The 14,036-nt window shown below is 46.8% G+C and overlaps 1 protein-coding gene across 1 annotated transcript in view; it reads left to right on the plus strand.

The window, feature by feature from the left end:
- LOC120050817 (dynein regulatory complex protein 11-like) overlaps positions 1–14,036 on the plus strand; it is a 47,939-nt gene that overhangs the window by 18,930 nt on the left and 14,973 nt on the right. The window contains exons 10-14 of the mRNA XM_038997348.1: positions 1,257–1,363; positions 3,297–3,395; positions 5,996–6,063; positions 6,668–6,750; positions 9,166–9,273. Of these exons, the coding sequence (XP_038853276.1) occupies positions 1,257–1,363; positions 3,297–3,395; positions 5,996–6,063; positions 6,668–6,750; positions 9,166–9,273 (465 nt within the window). The remainder of the gene's footprint in view (positions 1–1,256; positions 1,364–3,296; positions 3,396–5,995; positions 6,064–6,667; positions 6,751–9,165; positions 9,274–14,036) is intronic.

Here is a 14,036-nt window from a genome sequence, read left to right on the forward strand (position 1 = left end):
AATGACAGAGCAGCCTGTTCTTACAGGTGTGTGTGTGTGCGTGGCCGGTATGTGTCGCGAGGAATCATTATATTAGATATGCTTGACGTGAGCTTGTCCAATAGCCAGCTTGGTCAAGTGAACTGATTAAATTGCCGTTGGCTTATCCTCAGACCTAGTGAGGCTTTATTCTCTACCCAGCCTAAGTCTCTTAAACTCTCCTAATGGCAATATAGTGGACTTGAAATGCTGACCACTTGCACCACTGCTTTCTCTTCACACCCTTCTACTTTCAGAGGCATAGAAACAAACAGACAGATTGAGTTTTGGGAACACACACGAGACAAGAGAAAAGGTAATTACATGTATCAGATTGCCTGGGGGATGTTTTGCAACGGGGGACTTTAAAAAAGGGGGCCTTGTGGAGGAGGAGAGGAAAGGTTGATCTCTGACCTTCCGAGCAGATCTCATTTCAAAGAGACGCCGTATATAGAGGTGTCACCGGAGCAAGCTGTTAAACCAATGGCCTTTGACTCCTGCCTGAACTTGACAGGTCTTCATCCGAAGGGGGGGGGATTTATCTGTCAAATGTGAAAACAAGTCGGATGTTGGTAATTATCTTGTGATACCATGTTAACAAAAAGGTCTCACAAAATGGCACATTTTGACCACAACCGTTACCATGCCAATGCAGAGACCAAAGGAGGATTTTAGAAGAGAGATGGCAGAGCAGCTGGGGTCTTCTGTCTGTAATGGCCTTTGGCTGTACCAGTGTTTAGTTGTGTCCGGCATTTTGAGTGGTTGTTTTGAAGGCTCAGATCCCATTCCCCCACCTGTCTGGCTTGATGTGGAAATCTTTGCTTGGCGTTGTGACAGGCCGGTAGCAGGAACAGGAAGTTAATTTCCTGACCAGGAAGTGGTGCCTGAGAGCGGACAGAGCAACTTAGAGAGGACAATATGCATTGCCTTAGTCCCACACACAAACACATACACACACATATACACACACATATACACACACATACACACACATACACACACATATACACACACAGTCCTCCACCTGCACCTGCCTCTCTCTCTGGTCCTGTCTGCTTTCCCTACTGACCACTCCAGCATGCTTCCTCATGCTCTACTGTCAGTGATGGATGGTGTGTGTGTGTGTGTGTGTGTGTGTGTGTGTGTGTGTGTGTGTGTGTGTGTGTGTGTGTGTGTGTGTGTGTGTGTGTGTGTGTGTGTGTGTGTGTGTGTGTGTGTGTGTGTGTGTGTGTGTGTAGACGTGTGGCAGGGGCGTGATGAGAAACAGAACTTCCTGCAGCGGTTTGATGCGCAGCTGGTGCGTGAGGAGAAGAGGTTGGAGGTGGAGGAGGAGGTCAGAGTTCAGGTGAGAGACTAGGCCGTTGGTCTCAACACACACTCACACATAAACATTCACACACACACACACACACACACACACACACACACACACACACACACACACACACACACACACACACTTCAATCATATGTGACCGAGCGCCTCGATTCGGTCTTATGTTGCAAAATTTGAAATTGTGTTTTTTACATTGGATAAAAGTAGATGACTCGGAACTAGAAAATGGTATATCATACACTGCAGTTGTGGAACAATGGGAAATAAATTCTGCTTTGAAAGTTGATAAACTTGTAACCCCCCTTTTGAGAAAATGATCCTTGAATGTTTTGGTACCTACTGGAGAGCTCTTCATTAAGGATTCACTTGAGACCATTTGCTGAACAGAGTGCGTAGTTTAGTAAACAACCAAAAATGTGAAGACTAAAAGTGGTAAAAGTAGTAGCCTACAATAAGGAAATACACTTGATCTCGTCCTTGGCCTGTTTCCTAATCTGACTTGGGTGCAGGTCATGTTGTTCTTCACATTACCGTCTCTGGTAAACACACAGTATATCAAATAGAATCAACGTTTATTTGTCACATGCACAGGATACAGAAGGTGTAAACGGTACAGTGAAATGGTTACGTGCATATTTGTATAGTAGTAATATCAAAAGTAGAAAGTGTCCACATAAAATATTGTATAAATATTTTACATTTATTAGATGATGCTTAGTGCTTACCCAGACACACCGACCAACCCCCAGACACACTAACTAACCCCCAGACACACTAACCAACCCCCAGACACACTAACCAACCCCCAGACACACCGACCAACCCCCAGACACACCGACCAACCCCCAGACACACCGACCAACCCCCAGACACACCGACCAACCCCCAGACACACCGACCAACCCCCAGACACACTGACCAACCCCCAGACACGTTAACCAACCCCCAGACACGTTAACCACACGTTAACCAACCCCCAGACACGTTAACCAACCCCCAGACACGTTAACCAACCCCCAGACACGTTAACCAACCCCCAGACACGTTAACCAACCCACAGACATGTTAACCAACCCACAGACACACTGACCAACCCCCAGACACACTGACCAACCCCCAGACACACTGACCAACCCCCAGACACACTGACCAACCCCCAGACACACTAACCAACCCCCAGACACACTTGTCTAAATTGATGGGTCATGTGAAAGAAATGCTGAAACCAGCCCCCAGCCACATCTAGCTAAGTGAATGGGTCCCTATTGTCTAGACATGTACACGTGTTCATGAAATACAATAGGTGGCTGTAATCACCCTCAAACACAGCTGACTAACTTGATGGGTCATGTAATCATCTGGTGAAGTGGAGTCTTTTGTTTAGACATGTAGCGAGCTAGCTAGCTAAACAATTAACCATAATCCCAACCCATACTACTGGCAATACAAACGGTTTGTCATAACTACCCACCATGCATGAAATGCTGTAGTATGAATCTGAAGATAGCTAAAGCTAAGCAATTAGGCTCAATGTTAGCTAGCTAGCTAACATTAAGCTATAACTAGCAATGCAAATGGGTTCTGAGATACAAATAATATTACTACACAGATCATACACGTAACGTTAGCTAGCGAGCCAGCAAGCTAACGTTTGTTAGATAGTGAACAGTACGCTTTAACTTGCAATGAAAATGCAGTTTAGCCCATGCATTCATGTCAGTCCATCCCGATTAAAAAATGAAAATGCATTATTAACCTTTAAAATTCTGTTCATCACCTGAAGATAATATTACCTCAAATGTAACAGAATTCACCTTTACCCTGTTGCAAACATCAGAAGCGGACTTCAAACGCTGCACATCTGTGAACGATTTCCAACTATGAGACGAGTCGAGGGTTTATGGTGACTGGTGAGCGTGCATGTTAAAAAATCTCTCCACAGGTCGATGAGCTGATGAGACAGGAAGTGAAGAATCTCAAGCTGGCTGTGGACCGAGAGAAAGGGAAGAAGAAGAAGAAGGGAAAGAAAGGTGGCAAGAAGGTAAAGAGTCGCTCTGCTCTGAACTCGTGTGGATATGGGGGCTGGATAGTTTGGATGGTGATGGTGAGATATGGGGTTAATCCAAGTCATATGATCAGACGTATGCATGGTTGAATGAAGGATTACACATTTCGTATGGTAAGCAATAATAGCTTCCATATGGCATTTCTACCATTGCTTAATGTAGGAATAATATAAAATGGACATCCATAATCTCAAAAGAAAATGATTGTTATGAATTAATATAATGAAATGAAAGTAATCAATCATTGGCCTCTGTAACGGCTTTCGTCGGTGGAAGGAGAGGACCAAAGCGCAGCGTAGTTAGTGTTCATCTTAATTTAATGATAATCAAAAAACTGAACACTACAAATTACAAAACAACAAAAGTGAAAACCGAAACAGTTCTATCTGGTGCAGACACACAAAGACTGAAGACAACCACCCACAAAACACAATAGAACACAGGCTACCTAAATATGGTTCCCAATCAGAGACAATGACTAACACCTCCCTCTGATTGAGAACCATATCAGACCAAACGAGAAACCCCACATAGAAACAGAAAACATAGATAATACCCACCCAACTCACGCCCTGACCACACTAAAACAAAGAAAATACAAAAGAACTATGGTCAGAACGTGACAGCCTCATTGTCTGTTGGTGTGAATGTAATTTTATTGTACCTTACATCTGTCTTCTCTGTCCTTTTCCAAACAAACTAAGTAGATATGAGAACAGTCATTACATTTCTACACTAGTGTCAGTTCATCCCCACAATTTGCATATGCCCTGCACATTCCCCTCCCCCATATCTCAATTTGTGCCAAATCTGTGAGACATTTTTGAGAAATCTACATGCCAAGTATAAACATGTCAAATATATTGTGTTCCCTACAGGTTATAGAAAAGAGCAGAAACACTGAACCTATCGGTTCAGACCCCAGTCCTACCTACCTACCTACAGGTTATGGCAAATATGTTGTTTTAGTATTTATCCAGTAGGTTTCCTCAAGGAGAAAACACCCCACTTCTATGTCAAAGATAATAAAACAAAAGCACTATAGTAAATACTACAGTAGTCCACAGAAACACTACAGTACATACTACAGTATACTGTACTACAGTCCACAGAAACACTACAGTAAATACTACAGTATACTGTACTACAGTCCACAGAAACACTACAGTACATACTACAGTATACTGTACTACAGTCCACAGAAACACTACAGTAAATACTACAGTATACTACAGTCCACAGAAACACTACAGTAAATACTACAGTATACTTCAGTCAACAAAACACTAAAGTATATACTATTTATTTCACTGCAGTATTTCTAATATAGTAAACTGTAAATACTACAGTATACAACAGTAGACTACAGTGAATAATACAGTTAAGTCTGCAAAAACCCTACAGTGAGTACTTAAGCAATAAGGCATGAGGAGGTTTGGTATATGGTCAATAAATCACGGCTAAGGGCTGTTCTAAAGCATGACACAACGCGGAGTGCCTAGACTCATCCCTTAGACATGGTATATTGGCCATATACCACAAACCACGAGGTGCCTTATTGCTATTATAAACTGGCTAACAACGTAATTAGAGCAGTAAAAATAAATGTTTTGTCATACACCTGGTATACGGTCTGATATACCACGGCTGTCGGCCAATCAGCAATCAGGGCTCAAACCACCCAGTTTATACTATAGTATTTTTTCATGTGGATCTCCAAAGACATATTTGGCAGATTATTTTGTGATTTACCTCAGCCAGAAAAGCTGAGATTATTATTAAAGATTATTGAATCAGTAGGCCTATGTATCGCTTGTTTGTGTCTTGTTCATACTGTAATGAAAGTAATGTGGTATACAAAGAATGTCAAATCCTAAACCATCCAACATAATCATAGCTCGTTCTTTGAGAGGTGTTAATTTATGGTTTGCTGCCAGCATTGTAGGCTACGATTGAACATAGTTTCACAGTGGTCCAAAATTCCTGAAGAAAGAGAGGGGAATTCTTAAATATTTCTGTGAGAGGAACAGCCTCTCATAGCAACAGGGAGGTGGTATATTTACTAAATGAAACAACACATGTATTTTGCTTCATAGGTTGTGTAAGATCATCCCTCTAGGAGTGTTATTATAGACCAGGAACATGTTGTTATCCCCAAAGACTGACTCTGTTTTTCCTTTCTGATGTTTTTTTCTGAACTCAACATCTTCCATGTTGTTCGTTTTAGGTTGCCTCTGTATGACGTTTCTGTCGAGCTATGAGCTAGATTCATCTCAATGTTTTCAGCTGTCTTCTGTGCATGTCTGACTATCTTGTAGGACATTCCTTGGCTGCTCTGCCAGCTTGGTTGTGGTTTTGGAAGAACCCTCAGTTCCAGAGGAGGCTGGTGGGAGGAGCTGTAGGAGGATCAGCTCATTGTAATGTCTGGAATGGATTAAATGGAACCGGATCAAATATATGGAAACCACATGTTTGACTCTGGTACATTGATTCCATCCCAGCCATTACACTGAGCCTGTCTTCCTATAGCTCCTCCTACCAGCCTCCACTGCTTAGTCATATGTCTTCATTGTAGAAAAAGAAGAAAGGAAAGAAGGGCAGTAAGAAGAAGAAGAAGAAAGAGAAGGATCTGACTGCCGACAGGTCAGTGTCTGATAATGTCAGTCTGCCATATGGAGCAGATGATTGGTTGGCAGAGGGCAGGAGTATGATGTCATGGAGTGACCACCACTCCAATAGGCCTGGTTAATGATTAGTGTGTTTGTGACCTGCTCCCCCGCCCTCAGTTTAACACCATCTCTCTCTCTCCCTCTCTCTCCCGATTTACCATTCTCTCTCTCCCTCCCTCCCTCCTTCTCTCTCCCTCTCTCTTTTTCTCTCCCGACTTACCATTCTCTCTCTCTCTCCTTTCCTTTCTCTACTTCATGTTTATCTCTCACTTTCATTGCCCTTCTCTCTCACGCTGTCCCTCCACACACTCTCTCTCTTTCTCTCTCCCTCCTCTCTCTCTCTCTCTCTCGCTCTCCTTCTCTCTCCCTCCTTCTCTCTCTCTCTCTCTCTCTCTGTGTCTTACTCTCTTTCCCTCCTTCTCTCTCTCTGCGTCTTACTCTCTCTCCCTCCATTTCTCTCCCTCATCTCTCTCTCTCTGTCTCTCTGTGTCTGTCTCTCTCTCTCTCTCTCTCTCTCTGTGTCTCTCTCTCTGTGTCTCTCTCTCTCTCTCTCTCTGTGTCTCTCTCTCTCTCTCCAGAACCCTTGAGTCTCTGTATGAAGAGCTGGTGCTGGAAGGCTTCTTGATTAGACCCTTGAACATCAAGCTCTCTGAGTACATTGGTACAGTACTGACATCACACACACACACACGCATACAGCGCGGAAAGTATTCAGACCCCTTGACTTTTTTCACATTTTGTTACCTTACAGCATTCTAAAATTGATTCAATCGTTTTTTCCCCTCATCAATGTACACACAATAGCCCATAATGACAAAGCAAAAACAGGTTTTTAGAAATGATTGCAAATGTATAAAAAAATCAAATAAAACTGAAATATCACATTTACATACCGGTAACTATTCAGACCCTTTACTCAGTACTTTGTTGAAGCACCGTAGGCAGTGATTACAGTCTCGAGTCTTCTTGGATATGATGCTACAAGCTTGGCACACCTGTATTTGGAGAGTTTCTCCCATTCTTCTCTGTAAATACTCTCAAGCTCAGTCAGGTTGGATGGGGAGCGTCGCTGCACAGCTATTTTCAGGTCTCTCCAGAGATGTTCGATTGGGGCCACTCAAGAATATTCAGAGACTTGTCCCGAAGCCATTCCTGTGTTGTCTTTGCTGTGTGCTTAGGGTCGTTGTCCTGTTGGAAGGTGAACCTTTGCCCCAGTCTGAGGTCCTGACCGCTCTGGAGCAGGTTTTCATCAAGGATCTCTCTGATCTCTATCTCATCAAGGATCGCTCCGTTCATCTTTCCCTTTTCATCAGACCAGAGAATCTTGTTTCTCATGTTCTGAGAGTCTTTAGGTGCCTTTTGACAAACTCCAAGTGGGCTGTCATGTGCCTTTTACTGAGGAGTGGCTTCCGTCTGGCCACTCTACCATAAAGGCCTCATTAGTGGAGTGCTGCAGAGATGGTTGTCCTTCTGGAAGGTTCTTCCATCTCCACAGAGGAACTCTGGCCCTTCTCCCCCGATTGCTGAGTTTGGCCGGGCGGCCAGCTCTAGGAAGAGTCTTGGTGATTCCACATTTTTGTCCATTTAAGATTGATGGAGGCCACTGTGTTCTTGAGGAGCTTCAATGATACAGAAATGTTTTGGTACCCTTCCCCAGATCTGTGCCTCAACACAATCCTTTCTCGGAGCTCTGCGGACAATTCCTTCAACCTCATGGCTTGGTTTTTTCTCTGACATGTATTGCCAACTGTGGGACCTTATATAGACAGGTGTGTGCCTTTCCAAATCATGTCCAATCAATTGAATTTGCCACAGGTGGACTCCAATCAAGTTGTAGAAACATCTCAAGGATGATCAATGGAAACAGGATGCACCTGAGCTAAATTTTGAGTCTCCTAGTAAAGTGTTCGAATACTTATGTAAATAAGGTATTTCTGTTATGTATTTTATATACATTTTCCAAAAATGTCTAAAAACCTGTTTTTGCTTTGTATTTATGGGGTATTGTGTGTATATTTATGAGGGAAAAAATGTATTAAATACATTTTAGAATAAGGCTGTAACGTAACAAAATGTGGAAAAGGTCAAGGGGTCTGAATACTTTCCCGAATGCGCTGTATATATAAAATGTCGGTGACTTAGGTCTGGCTTCAGTCAATTGGATAATCCTTAGTTACAGCTATATGAATGTTCATGCATACGTGTGTGTCTGTGTACTTTGGTGTGTGTGTCTACTTGCTTTGGTGTGTCTGCATGCTTTGGTGTGTGTGTCTGCGTGCTTTGGTGTGTGTGTCTGTGTGCTTTGGTGTGTGTGTCTGCATGCTTTGGTGTGTGTGTCTGCATGCTTTGGTGTGTGTGTCTGCATGCTTTGGTGTGTGTGTCTGCATGCTTTGGTGTGTGTGTCTGCATGCTTTGGTGTGTGTGTCTGCGTGCTTTGGTGTGTGTGTCTGCGTGCTTTGGTGTGTGTGTGAAAAGGTGTGTTTGCTCACGAGTGTCTAGTAGGGCCAGCTGGATATCAGACAGGGAGCCTGCCTCATCTCCACAGGGATTTATGACTCAATATCCCACCCTGTGCCTCATTCTCTCCGTGCCTCCCGCCCTAGATGTCTCGCTGCGGCCATGTTGCAACAAGGGTCAGGATGACGCCACACTCTATCATGTTGAACAGACAGACACACGCGCCTGGCTCCCCAGAGGCTCCCCAAAACCAGTTACTGTTGGTTTCAATTATATCCACATACTGTGCCTTTGATGTTGGGAGGGAGTTTGGAATGGTTGAGGAGAAGAGTTATTTCAGTTCTAGCCACAGTATAACTAGATGCCTTAGAGGCTCCTGAATTACAGCCAATCAATGTCTTAGTTTCATTAGTACAGGTTTCTGCTGAGTTGATTTATGTCTGAAGATATGCATCAGCCAATGTACAAAGAGCAAATTCCATACCTCAAAGAACAAGACTATTGTCTGATGGATGTCTGACTTCTCTCCCTCCCCCCTCCCCCCTCTCTCTCTCCCACTCCCTCCCTCGTCTCTCCCTCCCTCCCTCTCCCTCCATCTCTTCCCTCTCCCTCCCTCCAGGTGAGTTCAGCTACCTGGGTACGACCCTGCGTCAGGCAGACATTGAGCCCATGCCCTCTCTGTCAGACGTCAGACAGCTCATTGCCCTTTATGGGATCCTGCCTCTGGGTGAGTGAGAGAGAGCCCATCCCATCCACTCTCATCATTGTGACTGTGATCACATCACCCCACAACCTGGCTAGTCTGATTCATACTTATTGTACTTGCAACACACACACACACACACACACACACACACACACACACACACACACACACACACACACACACACACACATACACACACACACACACATACACACACATACACACACACACACACACACACACACACACACACACACACACACACACACACACACACACACACACACACACACACACACACACACACACACACACACACACCGTACATACTATACAGTATAACATTACTCACTAATATCTGTATGTGTGGGCTGGATCAGTTCTGTTTTGCATGCCTCTTTTAAAGCCACCTTCCTTTGATGCCATATGGCCCATGATAACAGTTCGGGTTAATTCATGACGTCTGTATAAAAGTCAGTTCAGGACTGCTTACCTATGAAGCAATTTGACTGAGAGGATAGGTACAAGAAATTGACCATGACCACCTCATAATCCACCTCAGTGCCCTGCCCTTGTCTCAATGCTGTGGAAGGATTAAGAGTGGCACAGCTCCCAGAGACAGAAAGGGAAACCCTAGAGTGCCACGGATGGCATGGCATACATTTTTCAGGGCAGAGTGTATCTGGTGTGTGTGAGAGGTGTGGGGGGGGGGGGGGGGGGGGCTTGTGAACTGTGCGTGACCCTGGCTGCTCTTAACCAGCAGCTTTGATCCTTCAGCCTGTCTCTCCTGGCTGAGCCTTTCTGTCACTGTCTCTGCCACCACTATGCTACAGCTGCAGAACACAGGGGAGTCAGGTAACAGTGGGCCAGAACCCAGAATAGAACAGTACAGGGAAGAACATAGAATACCAGAGGAAAGTAGAACAGAACAGAACAGAACAGAATAGAATAGAACAGAACAGAATAGAATAGAACAGAACAGAATAGAACAGAATAGAACAGAATAGAACACAAATACAGAACACAAATACAGAACAGAAATACAGAATACAAATACAGAACAGAAATACAGAACAGAAATACAGAACAGAACAGAATAGAATATTCCACACCACTAGATCATCAAGAAGCAGCTACTGGGCTGAAGCTAATCCAGGGATCCTAATGGTAATAGAATACAACTCACTGACGTTCACCCCAACCCTGAAGGGACGTGATCTTTCTCCCCAACACGTCTCATGTCACCTGGCGTTAAGGCCCATTTCCATCCCACCCCCCTACGCCAGCGTCGTGGACCCCCAGATGGAGCTCCTGAAGAGGGGAGGGTTACTGAACAAACAGGCCACCCACCCTGGAGAAGAAGAGGATGTCTTTCAGCACCTCAGACCTAATCAAATATGACTACCGGAGGCCTGGATGGGCTGGTGTGGATGTTCATCACCACCACCACTACCACCACTACCATCATCACCACCACTACCATCATCACCATCACTACCATCATCACCATCACTACCATCATCACCACCACTACCATCCTGACCATCACTACCATCATCACCACTACTACCATCACCACCACCACCACCATCACCACCACCACCACCACCACCATCACCACCACCACTGCCATCACTAACATCATCACCACCACCACCTTCGTCACCTGCACCACTACCATCACCACTACCATCACCCCCACCACCACCACCACCATCACCACCACTACCACCACTACCATCACCATCACTACCATCACCCCCACCACCATCACTACCATCACCACCACTACCATCATCACCACCACCATCACTACCATCACCACCACCACCACCATCATCACCACCACCACTACCATCACCACCACTAAAACCACTACCACCACCACCATCACCACCACCACCACACCATCACTACCCCTCACTACCACTACCATCACCACCACTACAATCACCACCACCACTACCAACACACCATCACCACAACCACCACTACCATCACAACCACCACCATCACCCCACCACCACCACTACCATCACCCCCACGACCATCACCCCACCACCATCACTACCATCACCACCACTACCATCATCACCACCACTACCATCACCACCACTACCATCACTACCACTACCATCACCACCACCACTACCATCACCACCACTTCCACCATCACCACCACCACTACCACCATCACCACCACCACCATCACCACCACCACTACCATCACCACCACTACCACCACTACCATCACCACCACTACCACTACCACCACTACCATCACCACCACTACCACCATCACCACCACTACCACTACCATCACCACCACTACCATCACCAACACCACTACCATCACCACCACTACCACTACCATCACCACCACTACCATCATCACCACTACCACCATCACCACCACCACTACCACCACCACCACTACCACCATCACCACCACCACCATCACCACCACCACTACTGCCATCACCACCACTACCACTACCATCACCCCCACCACCATCACCACCACTACCACCACTACCATCATCATCATCACCACCCCCACCACCACCTCTACCATCACCATCACCACCACTACTACCACCACCACCACCACCACTACCACCACCACCACTATCATCACCCCCACTTCCACCACCATCACCACCACTACCACCACCATCACCACCACTACCACCACCACCATCACCATCACTACCATCACCACCCCCATCACAACCATCACCACCACCACCACCATCACCACCACCACCACCACTACCATCACCACCCCCACCACCACTACCATCACTACCCCTCACTACCACCACCACCACTACCATCACCACCACTACCATCACCACCACCACTACCAACACCACCATCACAACCACCACCATCACCCCACCACCACCACTACCATCACCCCCACCACCATCACCCCACCACCATCACTACCATCACCACCACTACCATCATCACCACCACTACCATCACTACCACTACCATCACCATCACCATCACCACTATCACCATCACCACCACTACCATTACCACCACCACTACCATCACCCCCACCAACATCACTACCATCACCACCACTACCATCATCACCACCACTACCACCATCACCACCACCACTACCACCACCACCACCACTACCATTACCACTACCACTACCATCACCCCCACCACCATGACCACCACCACCACCACTACCATCACTACCCCTCACTACCACCACCACCACTACCATCACCATCACCACTACCAACACCACCATCACAACCACCACCATCACCCCACCACCACCACTACCATTACCCCCACCACCATCACTACCATCACCACCACTACCATCATCACCACCACTACCATCACCACCACTACCATCACTACCACTACCATCACCACCACCACTAACATCACCACCACTACCACCATCACCACCACCACTACCACCATCACCATCACCACCACCACCACCACTACCACTACCACTACCATCACCACCACTACCACCACTACCACTACCATCACCACCACTACCATCATCACCACCACTACCATCACCACCACTACCACCATCACCACCACTACCACTACCATCACCACCACTACCATCACCAACACCACTACCACTACCATCACCACCACTACCACTACCATCACCACCACTACCATCATCACCACTACCACCATCACCACCACCACTACCACCACCACCACTACCACCATCACCACCACCACCATCACCACCACCACTACTGCCATCACCACCACTACCACTACCATCACCCCCACCACCACTACTACCACCACCACCACCACCACTACCACCACCATCACCACCACCACTATCATCACCCCCACTTCCACCACCATCACCACCACTACCACCACCACCATCACCATCACTACCATCACCACCCCCATCACTACCATCACCACCACCACCATCACCACCACCACCACCACTACCATCACCACCCCCACCACCACTACCATCACTACCCCTCACTACCACCACCACCACTACCATCACCACCACTACCATCACCACCACCACTACCAACACCACCATCACAACCACCACCATCACCCCACCACCACCACTACCATCACCCCCACCACCATCACCCCACCACCATCACTACCATCACCACCACTACCATCATCACCACCACTACCATCATCACCACCACTACCATCACTACCACTACCATCACCATCACCACTAACACCATCACCATCACTACCATCACCACCCCCATCACTACCATCACCACCACCACCATCACCACCACCACCACCACTACCATCACCACCCCCACCACCACTACCATCACTACCCCTCACTACCACCACCACCACTACCATCACCACCACTACCAACACCACCATCACAACCACCACCATCACCCCACCACCACCACTACCATCACCCCCACCACCATCACCCCACCACCATCACTACCATCACCACCACTACCATCATCACCACCACTACCATCATCACCACCACTACCATCACTACCACTACCATCACCATCACCACTAACACCATCACCACCACTACCATTACCACCACCACTACCATCACCCCCACCAACATCACTACCATCACCACCACTACCATCATCACCACCACTACCACCATCACCACCACCACTACCACCACCACCACCACTACCATTACCACTACCACTACCATCACCCCCACCACCATGACCACCACCACCACCACTACCATCACTACCCCTCACTACCACCACCACCACTACCATCAC

Source organism: Salvelinus namaycush, chromosome 7 (assembly GCF_016432855.1).
Source record: "Salvelinus namaycush isolate Seneca chromosome 7, SaNama_1.0, whole genome shotgun sequence".
Classification (NCBI taxonomy): Eukaryota; Metazoa; Chordata; class Actinopteri; order Salmoniformes; family Salmonidae; genus Salvelinus; species Salvelinus namaycush.